We start from the raw sequence: 26,142 nt of genomic DNA, 5'->3' as shown, positions 1-26,142 counted from the left end.
ATATATGCCAATTGACAAAGTGTATACATTTATCAACTAGAAAGGAAACATTTTTAGCAGCGAGCTCTTCATCACACTATCAAACAATATGAAAGGTGCTGGAACTGCATTTCTAACATAAATGTAACGACAGCTTTCGGAGGTCTTCATATTTTCTGATAGAGTAGTAGTGATTCAATGACAGAGATTCAGCACAAACTGGCTATTGACACATCAATTAATGAACGAGGAGCTACGGTTTATCACTGCTCTTATCACAAAATCAATGACAAAGGAGAGTTACATCAAAAGTATAAAAACAAAAAGGCTTTCAATGACCAATTTTCTGTTTTTGCCTTTGTCCATATGGCCATACCTTTTGCAGTTGATTGATCTCCTTCTGCTTGGTGTGAAGGGCCACCAAGGCTCGCTCATGCTCTATCTGCAGCTGCTGCTTCAGCTCTACAGCCTGGTGCATACGCTGGGGGAGTAACGGAGAGAGGGAGGGGATGTGGACACGTTGAATGATGTTATTTCGAGATGATTTTTGACAGTATCCCCTTTTGGCAAGAAAGAAAATAAATCTTTTTTTCCCAAAATGTCAAACTATTCCTTTAAAGTCAGATTTTAACATCTAAAGCACTTAAGCAGTGTGCATCAAGCTCACTGTGGAAGTAAAGTAAAGAGTGTCATTCAGTGTGAGTTTTTCATATCGTTTGTAATGTATGTCTATCAGATGCAACCCAGTGTACACTCCGAACTGACTCAGACAAAGCTGTTACGCATGGTCACCCACACTGATCCTAAATCTACCCTTTCCCAAATTAGCCGAGTCATGACTATACAGCATCTATCCGTGGAGTCACGACCAGCTGCCACATCTCGCAGAAACAGAGTTAAGGCCATAAGATGTTTCTGTGGGCTTAAGAAGAAAAGACAGCTTTAAAAGATCCATCAGTTTTCTCTCTCTGTGTTCTCTCTCACTAGAAAAAAAGAAAAGAAAAGCCTCTTTACCTCCCGGAGTGGCTTGGAGGTGTCCTGAGCAGGCAGCCACTGCTTTGCATAATCAGGGAGAAGTTCTAAGCTGCAGAGGACTGGGCTGGCTGAGCGGCTGTCACTGGAGTCTTAGTGAAAACTAAGACTCTTTTTTTTTTAACTCTTGGATATTCAGGGAGGGCTTGATGCACTCACCTACATTTTCAGCAAACCCCCTGTGATGTCATGTTAAAACAGAAACAGACATTGGTTTTAAACCAACAACCTGTCTTACACAAGCCTGCAGCTCCAGCCCTTAGACTACTGAAGGCTCAATGCAAGAGGAGATGCACAATGTGTTGAAAAAATGCCATTAGGGTGTAACACAACAAAGACAGATATTGACATGAAACCTGAGAATTTGGACTTGAATCAGACTTAAAGGGGAACTCCACCCATTTTATAAATTAAAGTGTATCTACAGGCCTTGGGGAGTACTGCTGTGTATGTGAAACATACGTTGTATTAAGCCTTTCGTTGCTCCAGAATGAGATGCACAAAGTCTGATCAATTGTCTTAAGTGATGTCGCTTAAGGCAACCTCAGTGAAGACTACAGCTTTGTGAAATGAAAGCAATGCATTTGTCTTTCCCTTCAAACCTTTTGTATGATAGAAAGGCCCAGAATAAGATGTGCGAGTGGTAATTCATTCCCCCATAGAATATATACGTCAATAAGTCTTTTGTTACCAGATTAAAACCAAGATTGACAGTACTGCATCTCATTAGTTTTGACTGAATAACGCTTTTTTGTTTTTTAAATAAAGTCTGTCTTTTTCCATTTTTTGTTTTTTAAATGTTGTGTAATTGTGTGCTGTGTAATTTTCTCTAAATAGTCTCTTTGGCTTTATAATCAATACACAATGAGAAAGTGACAAACCTTTCTTTGCTGTATTAGAGAGCAGGTCAGTTTTCCTCAGATGGGTACATTTCTCTCTCAAATATCCTGACAAACAGACAATCGATAGGAGATGCAGGGAGGCGAGGATTTGTAATGAAAGTGCTTCTCACGGCGCAGTGAGACTGTGTCTGATTACTATTGGCAGAACATAACACAATGAAAAAAGAGCCTCTCTGCGAATCAGATGACACTTCACCTCATGAGTTGCATCACTTTTCCTTCTAAAGTTTTCTTAGAAAACAAACACATGGGAGATGGGGATGTATCCAGAAGAAAAAACTCTCAAAATCTGATGAATGGTGTGAGCCGAACAGAACCAGCGAAGTGAGGGATGAATAAGTGCAGGTGGGAATGCTGGAGAAATGTAGTGAGATATACAGTATGTCAGTGAAAAAGTGGACAAATAAAGTCAGTGGTGATAAAGTAAGATAAAGGGTTTAAGCTTGGGTCTCCTAAATCTTTCGCTTTGCCTACTCAGCAGTAAGACATGTGGAGTGGGACACATTGCTCAGTGGTCTTCTTCACCAAAGAACAGAAGAGACGAGTTAGAAACTATTCCAGATTTATATGATCAATCGTTGAACTAAATTTAGATTGATTTATATAATTTAATCCATAACTGCAGATCATTAAATGTGGGGAGATAAAGGAAACTCGTTCCTTGGGGGATATATGAAAAATGGCAAATTGGAATCCTTTGATCAAGTAATCCACGAGTTTCTTCAGGTTAAACTCCTACTGACAGGTTTTTGGAGTTCTCCCACAATACTCAAAATTGTTTTCTGACAGTGTTAAGTTATTCGGAGCCGTGTTTTTTTTTGTTGTTTTTTTTTACTGCCATGTAACTAAAACTACGACAGCACTACAGTAAAGATGACTCAGGACTCAGAGTTGTCATTTAGTGAGAAATCAGGGACAGGATTTGCCAAAATGTGAAGAGGTTAAAGGATATTGTATGTGCATGTATGAAAACGTCATCAAACTTAAAATGAAAATAGGAAATATATACTATCATGTCACTTGTAAAGAATATAAAATGCAGGGATAAAATTACGAACGCACAGAAGAATACTGGTGGAGGGAGGAGACACTGAAATAGAGCAGGGATCTTCAACAGGGGGTTCGGGACCCATAGGGGGTCCTCAGAGTCAATGCAGGGGGGCCTCCAAATTATTGTTCATTTTTGAAAAGTCTTATTAGCAAATATAAATCACCACTGCTTACTGGCCTATAAGTAAAGTAGTCACTAAGGACATCCACAGATACAGTTAATCCTAAGGATTCACTGTGCCACATGTATGTTTAACATTAAAACATGATTTATAAAATCATGCCAACAATTTGTAGGCAATTTTAATACCTTAGTATTCTATGCAAAAAAGATATGTATAAAGGATTTAGGCCGCCCTACATGTTATTATAGGCTCAGTTTAATATGCAACTTCATTTTATGCTATATATGTAGTAGGAGGTCCCTGCTCTGTCTCTCTTTCAGCTAAGGGGTCCTTGGCTTAAAAAACGATGAAGACCCCTGAAATAGAGGGATGAAGAGAAAGATGAAGAGCTGGAGTTTTTAAAAGAAGACTTAAGTGATATTTGTATTTTGGGGTATATAGGATGAAGGCAAACATAAATGCAGCGGCGTCTCACCTTTAGAACCTGTTCCAGGTCCTCCACTTTGCCTTGGAGTTGGCTCCTCTGCTGCTGGGCCACGTCTCTCTCCTGGCTCACTACAGCAAGGGTCTGTCTCAGCTGGTCATAGTCTGATCGCACCTACAGTATGTGAACAGATGCAAGGGAGGGAGAGACAAGAAGAAAAGATTAAAAAAAAAGAGCAAGAGGAGGTTAAGAGGATTATAAACAACATGGATGTAAACGGTCATAAAAAAGTGGAGACAGGCAAATAGAAAGACACAACAAAGAGAGGAAAACACCATCATTTCCTCCCTGTTTTTTTAACTTAAAGTAACCATATGTAACTTTTAAATGTTAGTGAAACTGCATATTTTTTCGTCTGATGATCATAAATGACCTGTAACAGCAAATGAAACTAACAGTGAAATGAATGCTATTTTTATATAGTTTTTACTAATGCCTTTGCCCGGGTCCGATTTTTCCAGCGAAGTCACAAAATGATTTACAGCAGGTAGACCAGCGCTACAGTAACACATTCTGGGTCACAGATTTTAAACCTGAAACCTGAGTCAATCTCGGTCTGGCTTTCAACAGATGGAGACAGTTATGAGATTGTAAATGATTGAAAACCCCTCCCGGATTGGCCCTCCGGTATGTAATATGTCTATTTCATTCATAAAATAACTTTACAACGCGTGATGTGATTGTACATCAGTAGCCTACAATAAATTATGTCCTGCTTCCATTTAGCGCCCGGTTTTATTTATTTTCAATCCGTGTTTGTGTTGGCCTACTATTTTCTTTTCCCTTGTCCCCCTGTGCTTGTGTTAAGTGTCCATGGGTTTCATGAAATGCGCTATATTATTATTACGTTTGTTGCTACAACAAACTCTTAATGCTTTGGCTCGTGACACAGTGACAGTAATAACGTTACCCGGTTTAGCTCATGAATCACGATACATCCAAAGTAGGCTAAGTTACCGTATGCAACACTTCAAAATGCAACGATGCATCTGTAAAGTATTCCCATATTAAATGAATGATTTTCTGTCTGAGCAAAACATTCATCGCAACTATATGACCTCCTGGTAACACTAACTTGGTAATATACAGTGGGCAATACAGCACCGTAAAGAAAAGACCTTTACGACAACAGGTGTGGTAAAAACACTACCGCTTTGGTCCTTTAGTCACTTTAAAGAGCTTCAAAATGTACCCATTATTCAGTTTTTTTGTTTAAGGAGAGAAAAGCATGCAACTGTTATGAGGTTTGTTCTACCAGTAGACCTACTTTTTGCATTTGTGAATAGAGGCTGTTCTTTTCTCTTTTTTTGCTGGAGGGTTGATAGGGAGTTCAGAGTCTGAAGAGAAATTAATCAGCACATTTCAATTTAGCCTTGATGAGACAGAGCTACTGACTTGAGCGTTTCGCCTTTCGTTTCTGCATCAGTCAGAGGCCTTGAGCTAAGCTGGTTCCTCTAAAGGTGGCCTCATAGGATCGAGCACAACCATCCCTCAGCCAAACACCAATCCTCTTATTAACTAGCAAAAGTGATGAGTGTACAATAGATAAGCTTGCTCAAAGTGCATAGAATTAGACTGTTGCAAAGGAAAGGAGTTCATTTATATTGTGTAATTCATGACTGGAGCAGAAATACCATCTGAGCTAAATCACGTCAGACAAGCAACATAATAATCTTTTTCAAGCATTTATCTAGATACCCAAAAGATGCTTCATAGCGTAATTAAATCAGATGAGTAAAAAAAACTAAAACACAATATAAGCGCAGAATAGAGCAAGACATAAAATCAAACATTAAAACAGTGGTCTGGTACTAAAACCATGTTTTAGTATTTCAGTGTCTCCCTTAAATAAATATTCTAATCTAAATTAGATTAGTATTTCTTCAAAAATTTAAATCACTGTCAAATTTCACACAACACCGTGACGCACCATTGGCGAATAGGGGTGTACACGCTAACATGAACATTGAGTCCAATCCAAGCCCTACAATAAATACTGTGATTATGAGTGTATATATTTCCTTTTGAAACTGTCAGATATCCACAGTTTATTGTTAATAGTTGAATTCTGACAAATGCTCATGTTTCTCTTTTCTTCCTTTTTCACTCTCATATTCTGTCTTTCTCTTTTCCCTCTTTCATCCCTTCATTTTCTCTCTATGCACTGTCCACCACATGATGCCTATGTCTTTGCCCAGGATTGCCTTTACAAGCCAGTCACACTCATTGATACTGTATCATCTGGCGGGACTGGACACACTTTTGCCCCACTTCCGTTTCATCTCTGTGCCCACCTTGTCGGTGCACAGATTGCACGGTGAAGCAAAAGCTCCGAGCCGAGTCCCTGGACACATGTCAAATCTGCCCCCTCTGTGAAAGTCACTCTTAGCGCCAGAATAGCTAATCGCCTACCATCACAGACTGTCTCCGTCTGGGTATGTGTGCCTGTTTATGTATATGCATGTGTGAAGTGGGAGACTCTGGCTGACTGTGCCAGTAAAGACACAATAACGGGTGGCCAGGTTGGCGCTGTTGGTAGAGCAGGCGCACATATACATAGAGGTTTATGCCTTGACACAGAGGTCCAGGGTTCGAGTCCGACCTGTGATGGTAACACATGATAACGTGATGCAGTTGTATTGATCTGCAGAGATGGATTACAGATTCCAACATAAGACTGATGTTACAGCCATTTATAAGACATGTGTGCATGTGCTACATATCCCCTATGTCATTTGTAGTGAAATATACAATAGATTCTACCACTGATCAATGGCCTGGTTGACCATTGATCAACCATCATTACGTGTGAGTCCTTGCTTGTACGCTGCCATACCTGGTCATACTTGGACGTCTTCAGGTGGTGGTTGATCAGCTCAAGGTTCAGATAATTTTTCTCCTGCAAGGCAGCATGGAGCTTTGCTCTCTGAAGAAGAAACAAGAGAAACAAAAGAGAGTTTAACGTGCTGTTAAATTATGATACATCATCTTCCTCATTGCAAAGACTTTTATGTCTGACCGCATCATGTATGCACGCCACGCAACTCCATCTTAACAACTATTATACAAGTGACAGATGAAAGACTCAGGTTAGTGCTGACCTCTCCCTCCGTCTGTACGCCTGTGTGTGTGGTGGGGGTGGGCTAAGCTTTCCTCTAAGATGCTGTCTGGAGGACAAAAACCCACAGCTGCATACTGTCACCCTCCATTTGGTATGTGGCATTAGGTATGGAGCGGGAGAGCCTAAAAGAGGGGGGGCACAGGAAGAAAGAGACGAGGAGAGAGACGGTTAGAGGAAGGATGCTGGGATTGAGGGATGGTCGGAGAGAGGAATAGGAAGTGGGGAAAAAGGTTTAATGGAGAAATATGCGGGACAAAGAAACAAACTGAGGAGATGAAAGGATGGAATAAGAGAGTGCTGAATGTGTCCGTTGAATGCTAAATAAGCAAATGAGTGCATAATGTCAGTAAAGAGCTAGCGAGCTCAAGATGAGATTAAGTTGCATACCACATAAAAAGGATTGGGTGGCGGTGTGCAGTTGCTGTCTGCGCTCTCCGTTGCCCAGATTCACATTGAGAAGTTGTCATGCCGCTGGTGCTGCAGGTACTCAAGCATTACATAATTACGCCAGACTGAAACTAGGGCAACGCTCTCCTCCTATCACGGCTCTGAGCATTCAACTGGTCATATCCTGGCACATAATACCACTTCATGCTAGTGCACTGAGCTCATACTGTTGATTGGCATTCTCAGCATCCTGACTATAATATGTGGATAAGTCATTTATAATAGCAGGCAGGCTTTTTCTCTGTTCAGCTTTGTCTTTAAACAAAAAGACTCTATCACCACTTTTATTTTTTGGTGTGTCAAGCTGGATAAAATGGTGGATTCAAGACCAGGAGGGTTTGATTTCAACGTGTCTTATTGATCTAAAAATATAGCCCCCAAAATAAAAACATGCTGATTTATAGTCTCCAAAAGAGAATTGAATCTAATTGCCTTCTAAATATGTGCCATAAACTGGTAAAAAAAAACACAATCTGACTGGCGAATGATGCATTATAGTTCAATAAAGCACAGTTGTCTGTGTTGCTTTTATTCTACACGGATGAGCTGCACCATGTAAACACTGTGGTACGCCACATATACATGCAATATGCTCTCTTGAGCCTGATTGCTATGATATACTCAAGCAAAATAGGAGTTCAAGCACTGTATTTCAGCGTCTGCACGAGAAAAGATTGTGCAGCTCAGAGGTTTATGATCAAATTTATCAGTGCAAATCAAGGGAACTCAATAAACGCGAGCCAAAAGGAGAAGAGAGGAAAAAAAACAGACAAAGTGAGGGGCCAGCCAGGTTCATCCATCTCTTTGTTTGCAGGCAGAGAGACAGCCAAGGCTGTCGGAGGAAGACACAATCACACCGAGACACAGATAGAGAACAGACAAGGACAGGAAGACACAGAGACTGGTGAGTGAGTTCACTCGCTGCTCTTATTGTGTAACGCTGTCTCTGCATCACATCACTGCAGACTACAGAGCACCTAGTGTACTGAACCACACCTAGCTACAGCCACAAATGATCTTGTTCTTCTGCCTTTGACTGCTAATTATGGAGACATGGCACATCATGACGTGCCAGCTGCAGTTGTCCTCTGTGCTGACACCACAGGACATGGCCTTGTAGTTGACACCATAAGTATGTGCAGTGGGGGTTGGCAGGGATGTAAAGATAACTGGAAAGAAGGGATGGACAGGTCGAGACAAAGAAAGTTTAGGACACGGTTAAGGTTGCTATGATCACAAAAGAAAGAAAAAAGACTGACCTTTTAAAGGTTTCTTTTTATGGGCCTTGGGAATGATGTCTGCTTATCCACTGCCTCCCGCTTCCAGTGAATCACACATTCACAGCTCTGCATAACACTTCATAACATCTTGAAAACCCACTGCTATGCCAAGGGAGACGCACACACATTCCTGTGCCAATTTAAACCTTCAATATGCACAAACAAACAGAGAAATCTGGTTCGAATATATAAAAGATATTATAATGAGCCCTTGTCTTTAAGGATAAACAACTTAACAGGGGAATAACAGCACTCTAAGGACATCTGTGCAGCTCCATGTTTGAGTGAAAAATGTGTCATGCGTGAGTGTGTGTGTGTGTGTGTGTGTGTGTGTGTGTGTGTGTGTGTGTGTGAATCTGCGTGTGGTTGTAAAATTTGAGCTCCATATGTGCGTGCGGAAAGACTGGACAGGCTAGAGGGACAGACCTCAACACCAGTAATGACTAATTTACTCTGACAACTTCTTTCTTCCTTCCTCTTCTGTCTTCTGTCACATCTATCTCTGTGTCACGCACATGCACACACGCACACGCACGCACACACACACACGCACGCACACACACACACACACACACACACACACACACACACACACACACACACACACACACACACACTTTCCCTTCCATCACCACCATCATTATCATTCTCTCCCCAAACCCACTAATTTAGCTGCTGGCCCTAAATCTGCTCTGCTCACTGTGGCCTCTCACTGAGCTTCTAAAGTCCCGGAATCTACTGTGTATCCATACAAGCCACTCCTCTGTTTCAATTTCAATAAAAGTCTGCTGCATCAGGAGTAGCATTTTCCAATATGGTTCAGAAAAACAATTATTGGTAACTTTTCCACAACTGGCGAGACTTTAAAGCTTTAAATGTGGTTATCATTTTGGGAAATGCGCTAATTATCTACGCTTTCTTGCTAAGAGTTAGATGAAGCAGATTGATACAACTCTCATAACACTCATACTAAATATTCAGCTACAACCAGGAGATGTTAGCTTAGCTTAGCATAAAGAGTGGAAACAGGCAGAAACAGCCAACCTGTTAGCCTGATAGCCTGGCTCTATCCAACCAGGCTAGCTGTTTCCCTGAAAAAAAGGTATTGTTTAACACTTTTTTTGCACTGATTAAACAAACAAGACATAATATGTTAAATTGTGAGTTTAGATATGCTAATTTTGTTACCTTTGAACATGCTAGCTGTTTTAAAAAGTGAATACGCTTTTGCTTTAGCCCTGTCATCTTTGCATCTTTGGAGAGTATCTTTACTTCAAAAACATATTTTTAGTAAAGTGTTTTTGATCATTTTACAGTATAAAGAGGTCAAAGGTTAGCACTGGGCCTTACTGTACTGTACCAGCTCATTTATAAAGTCACCTTTGAGAGCAAACCCAGAAAAATAAAGCAAAGCTCACAATGACATGCTAATGTTTGGAATTGATGAAGAGCAGTTCTCCAGTTCTCCAAGAGAAGAGAAGCAACACCAGCCCCTGCTCACGAGCTTGACAAGGTTGCTGAGAATCCATTACAACTGTTAAGTTTTTACAGCCTCTGCTCTTCAAACTTTGTTTTTTGTTTTTTTTTTATCCTCAAGAGATACATTTTGGGTGGAGCATAACTGTCATTTTAAAAATCCTTCATTTGTTTCAAACCAAAACCATGTTGTGATCTGGCCATGTTGAAGGGAAAGGGGCCGAGCTGAACCACATATAACACAATTAGAACATATTAGATTTAAGCAGTGCTTCTGGTTATCGTAATATCATATGTTTGCTCTGGTCCAAACCAGAGCAGGAAGTTACTTTGATTTGGCCAACGAGATGTCAGTAAATCAAATGGTTATTTTGCTCCAGGTATTTCCAATTGGGTTCTGATTACCTGATGATGAGAAGTTGAGTAGAAAGTAATTGAAAATGATTGGATTTGATGTACTTGTACTTGAATGTACTACTGACACGTATTCATACTGATCCAAACTGTGTTAAATATGAATCTCTCTTCATTACAGAGCACACCCAGTTTTGTTTAATCAAATTTACGTCTGTCCTCATAGCTGTTTTTAGAAGTAAAGACTTGTACATGCAGTATTTTCAGGCTTCTAACGTATTTAAAGAAGTGTTAATGCTTTGGAATTGTGGATGTGCCACTTACAGTAAGAATAAAACAGACATTCATGGGCATTAACTGCAACATTCAAATAATTTCTCTTGAAAGCCAACAGAAAATCACACCAACAGGCTCTTGAATTTGCTCAATTTAGAAATATAATTTTTTTTAATCATACTGGTAAATTCCTGAATTTTCCCAAGAGGATGGATAAAGTATCTATCTATCTATCTATGCTGCAGTTTTAATGGAGAATAGATGAAGGATGAAATAATTGGTGCAGATATTTCTACAATGGCTACTGCTGATTTTAAATGGGATTTTTTTTTTGTGGGCAGAGGATTGCTGCTGCTCTCCCTCAACTCCCAGGGGGATTGTCATTAATCAGATGTCACAGTGGAAACACTTTGTTCCACTTAACTGTGGTTTGAAAAACACTGATGGCATCTGCTGTCTTCAGTGGGAGCACCAGTAAAGTCCCAGACAAGCAGAGATGTACCATGTGTCCATCAAATGTAATAAGTGAAGATATAACATTCATATGAATTAATATATAATCTTATATATAATCTATAAACTTTTGCAGCATACTGATTACTGCATTTGATCACACTATATAATACTTTAGTTTTCTTTTTCTAACAGCAACTCCATGTGAAAGTTAAACTGGAGTTCATGAATTAAGTTTGGAGAAGAGATCATATTAGACACATTTACGTTTTGTACAAAGACCTCAACTCGCTCTCTGTATTTCTTTGTGAGTTTTATTAAAGACAGCGCAGACTGGTCGTTTAAACTGATCCTCAAACAAAAGGCTACACGCTACTGTTTCAGATTATTTCAATCTTATTTGAAATATTGTGTTATTATAAACAGATAACTTCCTCCGCTGCTATCCGCTTCACTTTGTGCTGAGTGGTTTAATAGGATGACTACGTGTGTGTGTGTGTGTGTGTGTGTGTGTGTGTGTGTGTGTGTGTGTGTGTGTGTGTGTCTGTGTGCATACCAACAACCGTGTGTGTGTATCTGTGTCAGTGATTGTTCTGCATTTACGTGGATTGGAGAATGGGCAAATGGAGGCAAAGCCTGAACTTTCTCACCACTAATAGCTGCTGCAACATCAGCTGTCTGTTCAACATTGTCTAATGGCTGGAGCAGTCAGGACCATGGATAGTTCCTTAACTGAGGCCTTTTAAACTACTGTAGATCAGGACAGATGCTAAAAAGGACTGTACGACTGTGATTTTGCACGTTGTGTCAATAAACTGTATAAAATATGGACGTGGTCACCGTGACATCACCTATAGGTTTCTAAAGAGCCTAAATGAATTGTGAATCCCATGTTTTCTGATCTATGCAGCCCACAACAAGCTGACTGTGCTGTCTGATTTCACAGTGTGTGGGATGGTAGGGACTCCAAATACCAAAATGTATGTGCACAAGCACTTTTCATAATATAGCCCCTTTAAAATATTCACATACACTAAATCAGCTCTGCACATGTGTTATGAGGAAAGAAATATATCAACACGTTTGTTAGACCTCAAGGATACACACTATATACAGTACATTCTGGTGAGAACAGGGCTTCGTAGTGTCTTCATCTTTTTGTTCTGTTATATTATAATGTGGTAATGCAGTTCTGAGCAGGAACTGTTGCCCTTTGCAAAACCTCAAAATGATTGCAACTGTGGTACCATGTAGCTAGAGGTAGTACAGAATATTTTCACATTGATGGATCACCTGTGTTAAGCATATTTCAAGAGCCATACCATACTGAAATGAAAAGAAACCAATAACCGACAAGAGGGGGACAAAATCTAAAAAAATCAAATCAGTTTGAAAATGGTTGGCAGAATTATAAGAATAAAAAAAAATGTCAATGGATTAAAACATAAAACTACCAGTAGGAAAATGCACTGTAGATTGCACAACCATTACCAACAATATAACATATCCAAAAGAATACACACTTTCAAGGGGGATGTGTGCATCCCCACTTATAGAATGGTTATGAAAATGAGGGACATTTGATATTTATTGTATCAGCTTCTATGGCAGACTGTTGCAAGTATCAGGAGCATTTTGAGATCAATCGTTATAATGCTGTTAATGTTGTGCATCCCCTGGTTTACAACACATGCATTACACCTGGACAGCTACTTTACAATGGCTGCACAGTACAGTACATTCACAAACAGTGATTTCGTTTAACCTTTAAGTTGTGTTGTGTTCATGTGTTCCATTTTAACTTGGAAAATCCATCTTTCAGATTTTGACTGCAACCTTTTGCAATGCTCAGCTTTTCTTCTAATGAAGTGCCGTTCACCGTGACTGTTACCATAATGTCATCAATAGATTATTCATCAACATGCTATCAAAATATTCCCCTTTATGTGTCAACCTATGCCACTAATGTGTCTCTGCAGGTGCCTCATTCATAAAACATTAACGTGTGGCTAATCTTGTTTGTGTGTGTGTGTGTGTGTGTGTGTGTGTGTGTGTGTGTGTGTGTGTGTGTGTGTGCGTACGCGTATGTGTGCCTGCGTGCATGCATGCATGCATGCATGCATGTGTGTGAGTGTGCAAGCATGAATGAGTTGCATAACTAGCATCTCCAGCCATACATAGCTCTTTTGCATCCACAGTGTTTCAGACCTCTCATCTGAATCCAAGGATTCAAAATCCCTAAAAAGTATTAATGTGGCAAGAATTACCTCACATAATAAACACACATACACACTCTATTACGCTAAAACTGTATGTTCTCACGATGTATAATACCCTAATAATTTGAGGAAACCCCCTGTTGTTGGTGAATATATAAATAAAGGTTTGAAAAACATGTCTAAATATGCAATTTGTGACTAACTCCTGCAGATTTAATGATGTGAATCAACTGAAGCTTGAATGGAAACCCGGCCTATGCAGTCACATACATTTAATATTAACAATGTCGCAAGCCCAAAAGACTACACATCAGGTCAATGTGGCTGCGAACATTTTATGCACAAACAAAATCTTACAGGGAAGGAATCCCTGTACAGAAAGTCTTTTGTTCTCAGTAAAACCACATACTCAAGATTTTACCAAGTATGATGTGTTTAAAGACAAATAAAGAGCCTTCTGGGATATGTAGTTTAAAATTTTGCTCACCTCCTCTCTTAAGCAAAAATCAAACAGCTAGTGTTTTGTTTAAACGCCCTGGTTTTTCTACATCCTGCCTCGTGTGTTTTAGTGTGTGTGCATGTGAGTTCCACTGCCTGCCTCTCACAGAGCAGGAGACAATTCACAGTTTTATGGAGGAGAGAAGACAGAGGAAAGGCAGGGAGAGGCCGGCGCTACCGCCAGGAGAGATTAACTTCTCATCCACGTAACACACATCCTCATTCACCTCACTCTTCAACCTCCTCTGTCGCTTCTCATCTGAGCTCTGCCTGGATTCTGTAATGTTTGTGCTTGTGTTGTAAATATAGATACAGTTTATACAGTGTTTGCTTTTAAGTCTCCACAGATGCTCAGGGACGCATGTGACCATATAGTAACAAAGCAGAGCAGATTTTCACATGTCAAACTAATTTAAAGTTTGAGGCCCACATCTAAGGCAAGATACAAAATAGCTGTGGTTATCAATTTCTTAAGCAGGAGCCCCATTACAACAAATTTGCAACATGCAAGCTGCACTTAGCAACATGAGATAATTTCCTCTCTCATTAATGTGACACAAACCAAACAGCATAATTGCAACCAATGCGTGAGCATGTGAGAGCATCGTAGCATTCAAAAAAGTATCTGCAAATTTTTTCAACATGATGCTGCCACAGTTTGTGATGAGCATATAGGCCTAAAACAAACGGCAGAATGAGCAACAATGAAAACCACTGTTAGTTGCAGCCTTAAGGCATCTATAGACTGTGCAAAACAACAAGCTTACAAGGTAAGTGCATGACATACTGTGCAAGATCATGGGTCTAATAGTTTTGATCTGCAATCTGTCAGATTGTGCGATGAATGCCTGATGAATCGTAGCGCTGATGTAAAAACAGATGCAAACAACTCACATTATCCCCATGCGCTACTGTCATGTTCTAAAAATGTAGCAAAAACATAAACTAATACTTTGGCCATAGCACACTTTTATGCATAAAAAACCCCTAACAAAATAAAGAGAGGAGATTGTGAATCGGGGAAAGAGGGAAACATGAAAAAACCAATATTGTAAAATAAATGTGGGGTAAAAATGTTTTTTTACCCCTGCTTTTAAAAGCATTAGCATCACACTAGTTCATCAGCGTATTCTGGATTTTGGTAGATTTTGAAGTAGCTTTGCTTTGGTCACCGAAGCTGTAAATCGTCACAACGTGACATCATGACTTTGCGTAAACATACACGCCACTTTTCTAAAGGCAAGAGGCGTGTTATCTGTACGCATTTTCAGCTGTCCGATTGTATGTCTATGTTGTATACAGCTGATTGCAGTCGGCAACGTCTTTCTAAAGCCACGTGGCGTGTGGGGGTTGGGTTGAAAAGAGAAAACGGTTTGGATCAGGAAAAGAAGAACGGGGTTGAGTTTAGGAAAACAACAAATGTGGAAAGGAAACATCACACGAGGGACACAAAGGAAACGCCACACGTGATCCCCGCTCTCCTGGGTGAAAGTCCTGTGATTTACCCATCCACCACCCCAACCAACCTCCTTACGCAGATTTTCGGCCTTTCATACAGCGTCAATTCACACGAAATCGCAATGTAATGTAAGTCAATGGAGGCCAAACGGCGTTGATAAACACGCGAAATAGCGAGTATGCGTCTTTATAACACGCAAATCATGGCATATGGATTGGCGTGTCATAGATACGCCACTTCATGAAATCAGTCTGAGACTGTGGACTCGCAATACAATCTGAGGACCATTTTTGATTGGCGTCCAAAGATTTCACCATGTTTCTTTCGTGACTGTCAACTTTCATCTGGGACAGCCCATATTCGCCCTATGTAAAAGGGCCTTTAATGTAGATGGCAGTAGCAGTCACAGTTTCCTACAGTTCACAAAAGAAAAAAGACATTTGAGGCACAATTTGACGCCAGATGTGAACTGCAATTTGTCCTAAATGGATCTAAATCCAATCTGGAAGTGATTTGAACAGGCCCAGGGAGAAAGACAGGGAACATGTGAGCATATTAACTTTGACTATACTGTATGTGATATGTAGAGGTGTTCCAGCTGTAGTGTATATGGAGGGCCCTGCGGGCGAATCACTGAACTCTCTTGAGAATCGACATGCCCCAGGGGGAATATTATGGCATGGGAATGTGCATACTGAAGTGTGTGTGTGCTGTATGTACATACTGAGTGAGCAGGCAGTGAGAGTGAACTAGGGCTCCAATGATGCGGGCAGCAAAGCTTCCAGTCACATTGATGACATAACACATTTGATGTGAACAGGACCTATTGTTCCCTCAGGCCACACAGAAAATATCAGAGGGCTGAAAAATAAGTTCTGAGGAAGATCAGGGTAATGCTAATGAGCAGCCCAAGAGCTGGTTAGGGATTACATGTGCTTCGATGGACCTTCATGCTCACATAATGCTTGGATGGAACTTCATGCTCAGAATACACAAGTGCACAAACACAAACACAAACACACACACACACACACACACACAAGCAAATCCATAAAACTCTCTCACACACACACCAACGACACCCGACCAGGGATGCGCACATTTCCCGACATGTGCATACATAGACACACACACAAACACACACACACAATAACCACAAATACACACTCACGTGACCCCAATCTGCAGCAATACATACTGCACAAGGTACTAAATAATTTACATCTGACCCCATTGCACAGTTGCTAAAATGTACAGTACGCTTGAAATACACGGACAGAGCCTTAGCCGAGGTTTCCTCACCACTGATTTCTATGGGGGATTACAAACTAGTTCTATATATAGAAAAAAAAAATACTGCACCTACTGTATGCATATCCTATTACAAAAAAATGGAAAACGAAAGTACTTCTGCAATGGCAGTACCAAACTTGCATCTTCTACTAATAAGCAGATACTTCAAAATGCTGCAGACCATCTTCTAACAAAGACAAAGTGCTGCGAGAGGGTTATTGGCCTCTTTCCATTGGCTGCCACTAGATTTTAGAATATTATATATATATTGTATTTTTTTTTTTATCTAGCAGGCACTAGACATTGAAGTGCAAGTACATTTCTTAATTGACTTGTCTGTCAGCTCCTCTAACCAGTGACTACTGGATGTTCCTCTCTGCTTTGCATAAAATGAAAAATGACCATTAAACTTTCAAATAGTTTCCGCGCTCAATATTAAAGTTGATCATTAATATTTTTCGTATTTCTTAATGGATAAATTGTTCTTTTGTTGATGTAATTTCGGTTTTATTATTTCGGTTTTGTTGCTCTTGCATTTGTTACCATCCTGCCTGTTTGACATTTAAAAGTGCTACATAAATAAATCATTGCATCCTTTACACATTTACCTACTATTTCTTCACATTAGTATTGCAAACAAACTACCAAATGGTTCCTCTTGTGAGCAGAGCAACAATGCAGCTGTCATGCACAGAGGAAAAAAGCATTGAGACTGCTACCATGACTACTAGCCTTTGAACAAAACATGCAAAGCACCAGTTTAATCTCTCACAGACTGCCATCAAGCTCACAGATGTCTGGAGAATGTCCCGTCAAAAAAAAAATTGGATAATGAGACTTTGGAATTTAAAAATACTCACTCACGGACATCAAACTCTCGCATCTGGTTCACATCATCTGGGTACAAAAAAGGTTTTACTGTAAAAACAGATTTCTATCTGCTATTTTTAACCTTTATTTGTGTGCTTGAAATTTTGTTTATGATTCAATGAAACAAATATGGAGCATTCTATAATGGCTCCTGTCACACCGCACAGCAGATGCATATGGCCAAGTTTTAAGTCTCAAGTGAGCAGGACTCAGTGACACAGAGCAATAGGTGACAGTTACAGGAGTACAGGTCCTGTCATGTCATCTGTATCCGAACAGGCTGGTCTGTCTGACATGGTGTACGCCTCTCTCCCTCCTTCCCTCCTTCCCTCAAATCCTCCATCTAGATGCCCTTGGTGTTCAGTCCACCAAAGGCTCCTATACTATGTTTAATCATTCAAGCCCTTCCAGACACACTGGGGGCAGAAAGAAAGAAAGAAAGAAAGATAGAAAGAAATAAAGGGTTAAGTGAAGGAAAATGTAGAGAAAGACAGAGGCACAAGACAGGTAATCAAGTAGTGATCGTGAGAGAAAGGAGCCACAGGAGAAAAAAAAGGGAAAAGAGAGGGAGAAGACAACCTAAATAAAGTACAGGAGACAGCGGGAAACAATTAGTGCTGCAGAATTAACAGGCCTTTTATCAGCATGTTCCTTTGCTAAAAGGCTCACCTTGCCTGGCGGTGCCATGGTGAAATTATGTAGCGATACAAAACCAAATAGGTCACAAAATGACGTTTTTAAAAAGGCACTTTGGTCTGCTACACTATCCTACACTGATACCAATTATATATATCTAATATATATATATATATATATATATATATATATATATATATATATATTAGGGCTGTCAAAATAACGTGTTAATTTCGATTAATTAATCTGAGAAAAAATAACGCGTTAAAAAAAATAACGCAGATCAATCCATTCCATATTGATGTTTGACCCAGAGCCGTTCTAGCCACCATTCGACTGTAAAATGAAGGAGGGAGACGAGAATGTTCTGCCTGGATCATTAATTGGAACATTTACTTGTAAAAATCTTCTTCCTGCCAACCCTGGCTACTGAAATCTGGTGCCACTGATATGTCTGCACTTCTCTCTGATGCTCTGAAGACGATACAGGCAACACAAACACCGCTGCACGTGACGCTAGTTAACACTATACTCGACAGCAGCTAACGTTAGCCTACCGCTAGCTAGTAGCTGGATTAAACACGGTTAAAATGCTGACAGCTAACGTTAAACGGTGTAAAGTTTGACTGTGTTTCACTGTAGAGGATTCAACACCGGGATGTAACAATCTGCAGCTGCCATCGCAGAAACAACACAGACGGTGCGTTCAATGAAACTGGTAGACTACAGCCTCGTGGTGCATTTGAAGTTATTGTAAATGTCATTTTCCCATCTGGTGGTTGTTTTTGTCGTTCAACAGCAATTTACTAGTGAAATAAGTTATTGTTATACATTATTATTAAATCATTTAATTTTGACCATATGGCCTTAGCAATAAAAAAGCCGTTTTTTTTCTTTTCTTTTTTTACTTTCTTAAAAAGTATCGGTTCAGGCACCATTAATTATGTATGCGATTAATTTCGATTAATTAATCACAGAGTATATAATTAATTAGATTAAAGTTTTTAATCGATTGACAGCCCTATTTTATATACATTGGATAAAGATCACATTGCAATATTATCTGATTAATTAAACAGGTAAATTAGTGCTTAATACCCATCTGCACCCATTTATTTCATGAAATGGGGAATCTGAAATTTGAAAAGGAGCAAGTACACCACCTGCATGACAAGATACATTAAGTGCTCCTAGTATTATTTTTTATTAAACTGTATTTGTATTTAGACTTCAATCAGACATGCATTTACTAACTACACTCCCGCTCTTCCACCTCTCACTTTCCTTCTTTGCCCCACCCTCCTTTTTGCTGTTTCCCTCTGCAGTGCTCTGTGTCTTCCCTTTAATATAACTTCTCTGTATCTTGAAAAGCTGCCAGGAAATGTAAGGAGGAAATGTTCCTTTATCGTCTCCCTCTCTACTTCCCCCGCTGGCTAAATGATATCAACACTTACGGCATGTATGCTAGCAATCAATACAGCATTCACTCATATTTAGGCATGTATTCAGAGCTACACACATTGCGTGTCCACACATACACTTACACATACGCACACAACAGGGGTGAGGGGAGGGGATGATGGGGTTGCTATAGAAACTGTTCTCTTTCAGGTATGGAGTGTCAGAATGATAAAAAGTAGCAATGAAGTATCAAATCCAACATATCTGATGCCCTTTGAATTGTGTGAAAGTAAGCCAGCGTATTGCAAACAAAAGCCGCCTAATTTATTTGCTATTTAAACCTGCAGGATGACTGAATAGTTAGTACACCAAAGATGCACAGCGAGTGTGCACACTAAGCAATGAAATGTACAAAAAAACACACATCATTGAGTCGACTCTATATGATGTGGATGTGTAGTGATGTGGATGTGTAGTACTGTACAGTAAGTGTAAGCATGCATGGATACACTTGTTAATAATACAGTGGAAATGTGGGGCAGTGTGTATGAAGGCATGTAATAGGATGTAAACGTTGAAATGTGTGATTGTCTGTGTGTAAAGTCACAAAGGTATGCTGATGTGCTGAGGTCACCACATGTTATTGCATGTGTGCGTATGTGTAATATGTGCTGCCACACCCCTACGAGGCTGTTTCTGTTCAGGGACTATTGCAGTGGCTCTATGTCCTGAGGAACATTTTGATTAGACGAAGAGGGTGTCATTTGGCTGCCAGACTCACTGATAATCTCAGGAGAGGAGCAAGGAAATCAGCCATGAGACTGAAAACACAAGTTTAATTTCCCCAACCTTCTTTCCTCTGTTTCTCCTTCTCACCCTCTCGCATCCAACTGAACGTCAGCTGGCACAGCCAACCAGTCTGCCGCATGGAGATGAAGAAATGGGAGAAGAAATGGGAGAATGGTGCAAGTGGAGCGCGATCAGAAGGGAGAATATACAATTTTTCCCCATCAATTTTTCCACCGGGTTTTTATACCTTCATGTGGTAGGAAAGGGAGAGACAAAAGAGGGTAGAGTGAGAAAGAGAAAGTTAGACCGCTAATAACACAGCAAAATGCTGCAAAAGAGAGACTGTCAAAGCACCAATTCCTTCTCTACCAACTTCTATTGTACTCATCAAGAGGTCTTTGAAAAAAATCGCTGCTAGCGCCGCTAACAAAACGTGATTGGGCTAAGTTTTCTTACCATGAAAAATGTACAGTGAGACATGACAAGAAACGTCAGTGGAGTTCTCTTTTGTTGTTTTATACTTAACCGTCACCAAAGCTTTAGCTTAGCCTTGCCCAGTTGTTTTAATTGCTATCCAAATCTTTTCACCAAAATTAATGCTCACTGAGTAGGCTTTAAGGCTTTAAAGCTTTGCAGCTCTAAACCCCTGGTTAACACACCTGGTATCACATAGGAAGCAATATCGTTCACGTTTACAGAATATGTTTTTGGAATAAATATAAAGATTAGGGCTGTCAATCGATTAAAAAAATGTAATCTAATTAATTACATACTCTGTGATTAATTAATCAAAATGAATCGCATACATAATTAATAGTGCCTGAACCGATACTTTTTAAGAAAGTAAAAAAAGAAAAGAAAAAAAAAAAGGGTACTAAACAGCAGTTGGTGACATTAAAGAACGGCTTGTTTATTGCTAAGGCCATATGGTCAAAATTAAATGATTTAATAATAATGTATAACAATAACAATAACTTATTTCACTAGTAAAATTCTGTTGAACGACAAAACAACAACCAGATAGGAAAAGTACATTTACAATAACTTCAAATGCACCACGAGGCTGTAGTTTACCAGTTTCATTGAACGCACCGTCTGTGTTGTTTCTCCAACAGCAGCTGCAGATTGTTACATACCGGTGTTGAATCCTCTACAGTAAAGCACAGTCAAACTTTACACCGTTTAGGGTTAGCTGTCAGCATTTTAACCGTGTTTAATCCAGCTACTAGCTAGCGGTAGGCTAACGTTAGCTGCTGTCGAGTATAGTGTTAACTAGCTAGCGGTAGGCTAACGTTAGCTGCTGTCGAGTATAGTGTTAACTAGCGTCACGTGCAGCGGTGTTTGTGTTGCCTGTATCGTCTTCAGAGCATCAGAGAGAAGTGCAGACATATCAGTGGCACCAGATTTCAGTAGCCAGGGTTGGCAGGAAGAAGATTTTTACAAGTAAATGTTCCAATTAATGATCCAGGCAGAACATTCTCGTCTCCCTCCTTCATTTTACAGTCGAATGGTGGCTAGAACGCATTTAAAAAAAAATTAATTACATTTTTCTCAGATTAATTAATCGAAATTAACGCATTATTTTGACAGCCCTAATAAAGATACAACAGCTAGTATGGGCAGCAACATGGGAGGGAAAGATCCAAAAACCTTATTATTAAAAATGTGATGTTGGTGTATTTATCACGGTTTGTAAGTGTAGGTGTAATAATTCCTAATATTTAGCTAACCCTAATATAAAGTGGGTTGACAAAATATAAGAAATACCTTTTAAATATAAATACAAAATATGTTTATATATTAGTGCTGTCAAACGATTAAAATATTTAATCGCGATTAATCACATTAATGTCATAGTTAACTCGCAATTAATCGCACATTTTTATCTATTCTAAATGTCCCTTGATTTCTTTTTGTCCCATTACTTTTTTCTCATTTTAATGCTCTTATCAACATGGAAAAGTGGATCGGCCTGGCTTTGTGCTTTTGTCGCCTGGCTTTGACGAGGGGGCGGAGAATTGGCATCAGCTGTGTGCTTGGCCATCAAGTGGTATTTCAGACTGGACGTGCTGCGATGATAGCTCAGTTCACAACGACAAAACACACAGATCACTTTGGTCTTGTCAATGGAACCATTTGGCAACTTTTTAAAAGTAAACTTTCCATTCAGAATCTTACTGGCATCCATTTCGGCGTCTCGCGCTCGCCATCCACTCAAAACGTAACGTTAGCCTAGTACTCTTTGGCCAGCTCGCAAGCCCAAACAAGTGTGTGTGGCGTGCCTGTTGTTTTGTTTCCGGTCTAGCTAGATCCAGTGTGGTGTTGTAGTTTTTCTAACGTTACTAGTTGTTGCAACAGCATGTCAAAAAAACTCCAAAGTTTGCTAGGCCATCTTGCGATAAAGAAATTGACGCCGTTAAAATGGGTTTGCGTTAACGCCGTTAATAACGCGTTTAACTGACAGCACTATTATATATAAATAACAACAGTGCCACAAACTATAGCCTACAAATGAACCATAAAGTTGAATCAATATGTCTCAAACTCTTTCAACAAAAACTGAACATGAAGGTAGGGATTGAAGGGCAGCTATATTTGACTGCATTAGTTTTAGCTACTGTAGGTGTAACTTATAAACTGGAAAACACACGCACACACACAAACACACGCACACACACAAACACACACACAAACACATTTAGCAAGAGACTTTGTCAGGATGAATAACTGAAGAGCAAGTGTCAATCAGCCCTGAGTGGGTTAATCACCAACACCTGGCAACCCCTCAGTAGGCTGGAACCAGGAAAAGCTCAGGTTACAGGAGGTGAACGCCAAAGCACACACACACGCACACACACACACACACATTGTTTAAGAAAGCACCACACATTTTTTTTCTCTCCCAGTGTGTCTAAGTGCTCATGTGAACATGTGTCTACATATCCTGTTTTACAAATAATAACTCTTGCATGTGCACACCTACTACGGAAAGATGAAATTCATTATTTGACAGCAGACAAAAGGGAAACACTACACTCCACACACACACACACACACACACACACACACACACACACACACACTAACCTTTCCAAGCCACAAATACACCATTAGACCCATACATCGTAAACCCCCACCCCCTCCCGCCCCCACCCACCCTTCAACGGACACCGCACACACCAAACACACTCCAAACAGGTGGCCCTGCTACAGTCAAGAAACAGAGAAGCTGGAGGTTGCTTTTTCCTCATCAAGTCCCAGAAGAGACAAAATGTACAAATCCTCCTCTCCGTTCCACCTCTCTGTAGATGTCCGTCTCCTCCTGCAGCAGCTGCACAGACAGGTTTTCCCCAGCTGCTTGGCTATGCTAACCCTGTGCACTATATATAGGACTCAACAGAGCTAAATCAAACACAAACACACTCGGGCCAAATGATGCAGAGACAGAGAAATACAGCAGCCGTAAAGAGGAAGCAGAGTGGTGATAAAGGATTGGTATTTACCGTGAGTGTTTGCTAGCACAGGAGCATCTTGGATGAGGTGTCACTTACTCCTTCTTCCTCCTTGCTCTGATCTCCTCCCTTCTTCCCTGCTTTCTCTGGGTGGGGAATTGTCAAACGGCTGCAGCATCAGCAGCAGCATCAGTAGCAGCTTCAGGGCCTGCGTGTCTCTCTCTCTCTCTCTCTCTCTCTCTCTCTCTCTCTCTCTCTCTCTCTCTCTCTTCCTCCGCCCCCTCTCCACACACTCTCTCTTTTCTATTCTCCCTTTCCTCTCACTCTCTCCCCACCCCCGAAGACCCTCCTCCTTAACACCCTTCCTCCATCATTTTCTCCTTTTCTTTTACACGCGCTCTCTCTCTCTCTCTCTCTCTCTCTCTCTCTCTCTCTCTCTCTCTCTCCCCCTGCTCAATTTCCCCATTTCTCTCTTGCACGCTGTATGCGTGTGCAGCGAGCTGCGGAAATCCACTCCGTTGAATTAATCAGCCAGCTCCACTGCTACAACCATCAGCTACATCAGAAGCTACTGTTAGGAGAAGAGGTATCGTTGGCAATAGGGAACAGACATCTTGGGAGTCCGGGATACAAATAAGGATGGTTTATTGGAAAGCTGCCCTGTACAACCACAGTCTGGACCTTTCTGCCTGTCTGCCAAATTGACTGAATTGACGGCAGCCTGCATGATGCTGGCTGCTGCTGCTGGACAGATCCTCTCCTCCTCTCCTCTCCTCTCCTCTCCTCAGCCCTGACACTAATTGAACAGGGTCTTGATTGATGCCGATTCTTTTACTAACATACACACATCTAATAATGATGTTGATGGTATTCATAAATAGGGTATAGCTTTAGCTGGTAGGTTATATATCAATCACTGTGAAAAGCCCTGACATCAGATTATTGAAAAAAGGCAAACCGGTTTATGAATACAAATAAAAGTGTATTTTACTTAAATTTGGATCTCACAACTCCTTTAAAAGTGGCACTTTCATTTACTTTAAAATTAATATAACGGGGCGGCCTCCAGCTGACCCAGTAGAGTGTGCGCCCCGTGTAAGCTGAGTCCTTTGCAGCGTCCGGGGTTCAAATCCGACCTGCAGCCCTTTTCTGCGTATAAATAATCTTTAAAAAAATTATTATATAACAAGGTATGTCTGCAGCTGATGTGTGCTTGCACATTTAATACACTTTATAATGTATGTTTGTGAGCTGGGAAGTGACGCGTTATTCTGTTTGAAGGGTAATTTGTTTTTGTTTTTTCAACCTTTACTCTGGTTCAAATGAACACAGGCGGCAATCAACAACCTAATCCACATTGTCGAAATAATTTAAATATTGAGCCATGGCACTTTTTAGATAACACAAACCTATAATGTTGTACTCCAAAACAACATCTCCTGGAACGCCGTTCACCCGACTTACGTTCCACACTCTACAACGCTGTCTTCGGACAAGAAGTCACCTCGCAACATCAATAATGTTGTCAGACACTTTTAATAACAATCTGAGCCTGTCAGTGGCAAAAACAATCACTTTTAATGGACAAAAATCGCAGGTGCACAATTGCCCCATTGGGTTACATTGCAGCTAGTCTCGCATTGCCAGACCTGCCTCCACATTGCAGCCCATCCATCCAGTAGTTGTTGAGATTTTTCAGTCTGGACCAAAGTGTGGACCAACTGACCGTGAAATGCCTTGCATTGGGCACCCAGCTAGCGCAGTCGGTAGAGCGGGCGCCCATATGTAGAGGTTTACTCCTCGACGCAGTGGGCCCGGGTTCGACTCCGACCTGCGGCCCTTTGCGGCATGTCATTCCCCCCCTCTCTCTTTCATTTCTTCAGCTGTCCTGTCAATAAAGGCCTAAAAATGCCCATAAAATAATCTTGAAAAGAAATTACTTGCATCACTTCTGTAATTTCACTTAACACTTATAGTCTCATAGGACCCCTGCTGAGATACTCAGATTTGATTGAGGTGCTAAAAGTGATGAAGTTTTCCAAAAAACACTACCAAACTTAAATTCTTCATGCATAAATTGTGGGGCTCAATTTATCCCCATGCGACCAATTATTCCATTTTCGGTCTGTTTTAACTGTAATCCTCACAGTTTCACAGCTTTAGCCTTTAACTACAACACAGAACACACTTGCTATCACACTGCCTACACTTCCTTGTCACAATGAGTAATTATATTATATTGACATCAGCTTATGTGTGGGGGCTCACGCTTGTTCATGCATGTGTATGTGTGAGTGTGAGTGTGGGTTTACCACAGTTAGTCCCTAAAATGATTTAATCCGGTTAAGGGGATTTTCAATTAATCCAGGAGGGCCCTACATTTTGACAGTGCCATATTTTTAGCACAGCTTCCTTCTGAATTTATTTTCCCTTGCAGTTTTAAAGCTAATGTGATTCAGTGCTCTCACAAGATGGACGGCAAAATTGTTTCGGACACTTGCGTCAGTGTATGCTCTGAAATCAAGCCAATGCTGGACAGTTATGCA

At 40.4% G+C, this 26,142-nt stretch overlaps 1 protein-coding gene across 1 annotated transcript in view; it reads right to left on the bottom strand.

The window, feature by feature from the left end:
* LOC144531592 (RIMS-binding protein 2-like) overlaps nucleotides 1–26,142 on the bottom strand; it is a 72,853-nt gene that overhangs the window by 26,021 nt on the left and 20,690 nt on the right. Inside the window, 3 exon segments of the mRNA XM_078271826.1 lie at nucleotides 356–460; nucleotides 3,564–3,686; nucleotides 6,409–6,498. Of these exon segments, the coding sequence (XP_078127952.1) occupies nucleotides 356–460; nucleotides 3,564–3,686; nucleotides 6,409–6,498 (318 nt within the window).

The sequence above is a fragment of the Sander vitreus genome, chromosome 16 (genome assembly GCF_031162955.1).
Source record: "Sander vitreus isolate 19-12246 chromosome 16, sanVit1, whole genome shotgun sequence".
Lineage (NCBI taxonomy): Eukaryota > Metazoa > Chordata > Actinopteri > Perciformes > Percidae > Sander > Sander vitreus.
Note: the sequence above shows the minus strand (reverse complement) of the source record. Positions and strands in the feature narration are given on the sequence as shown.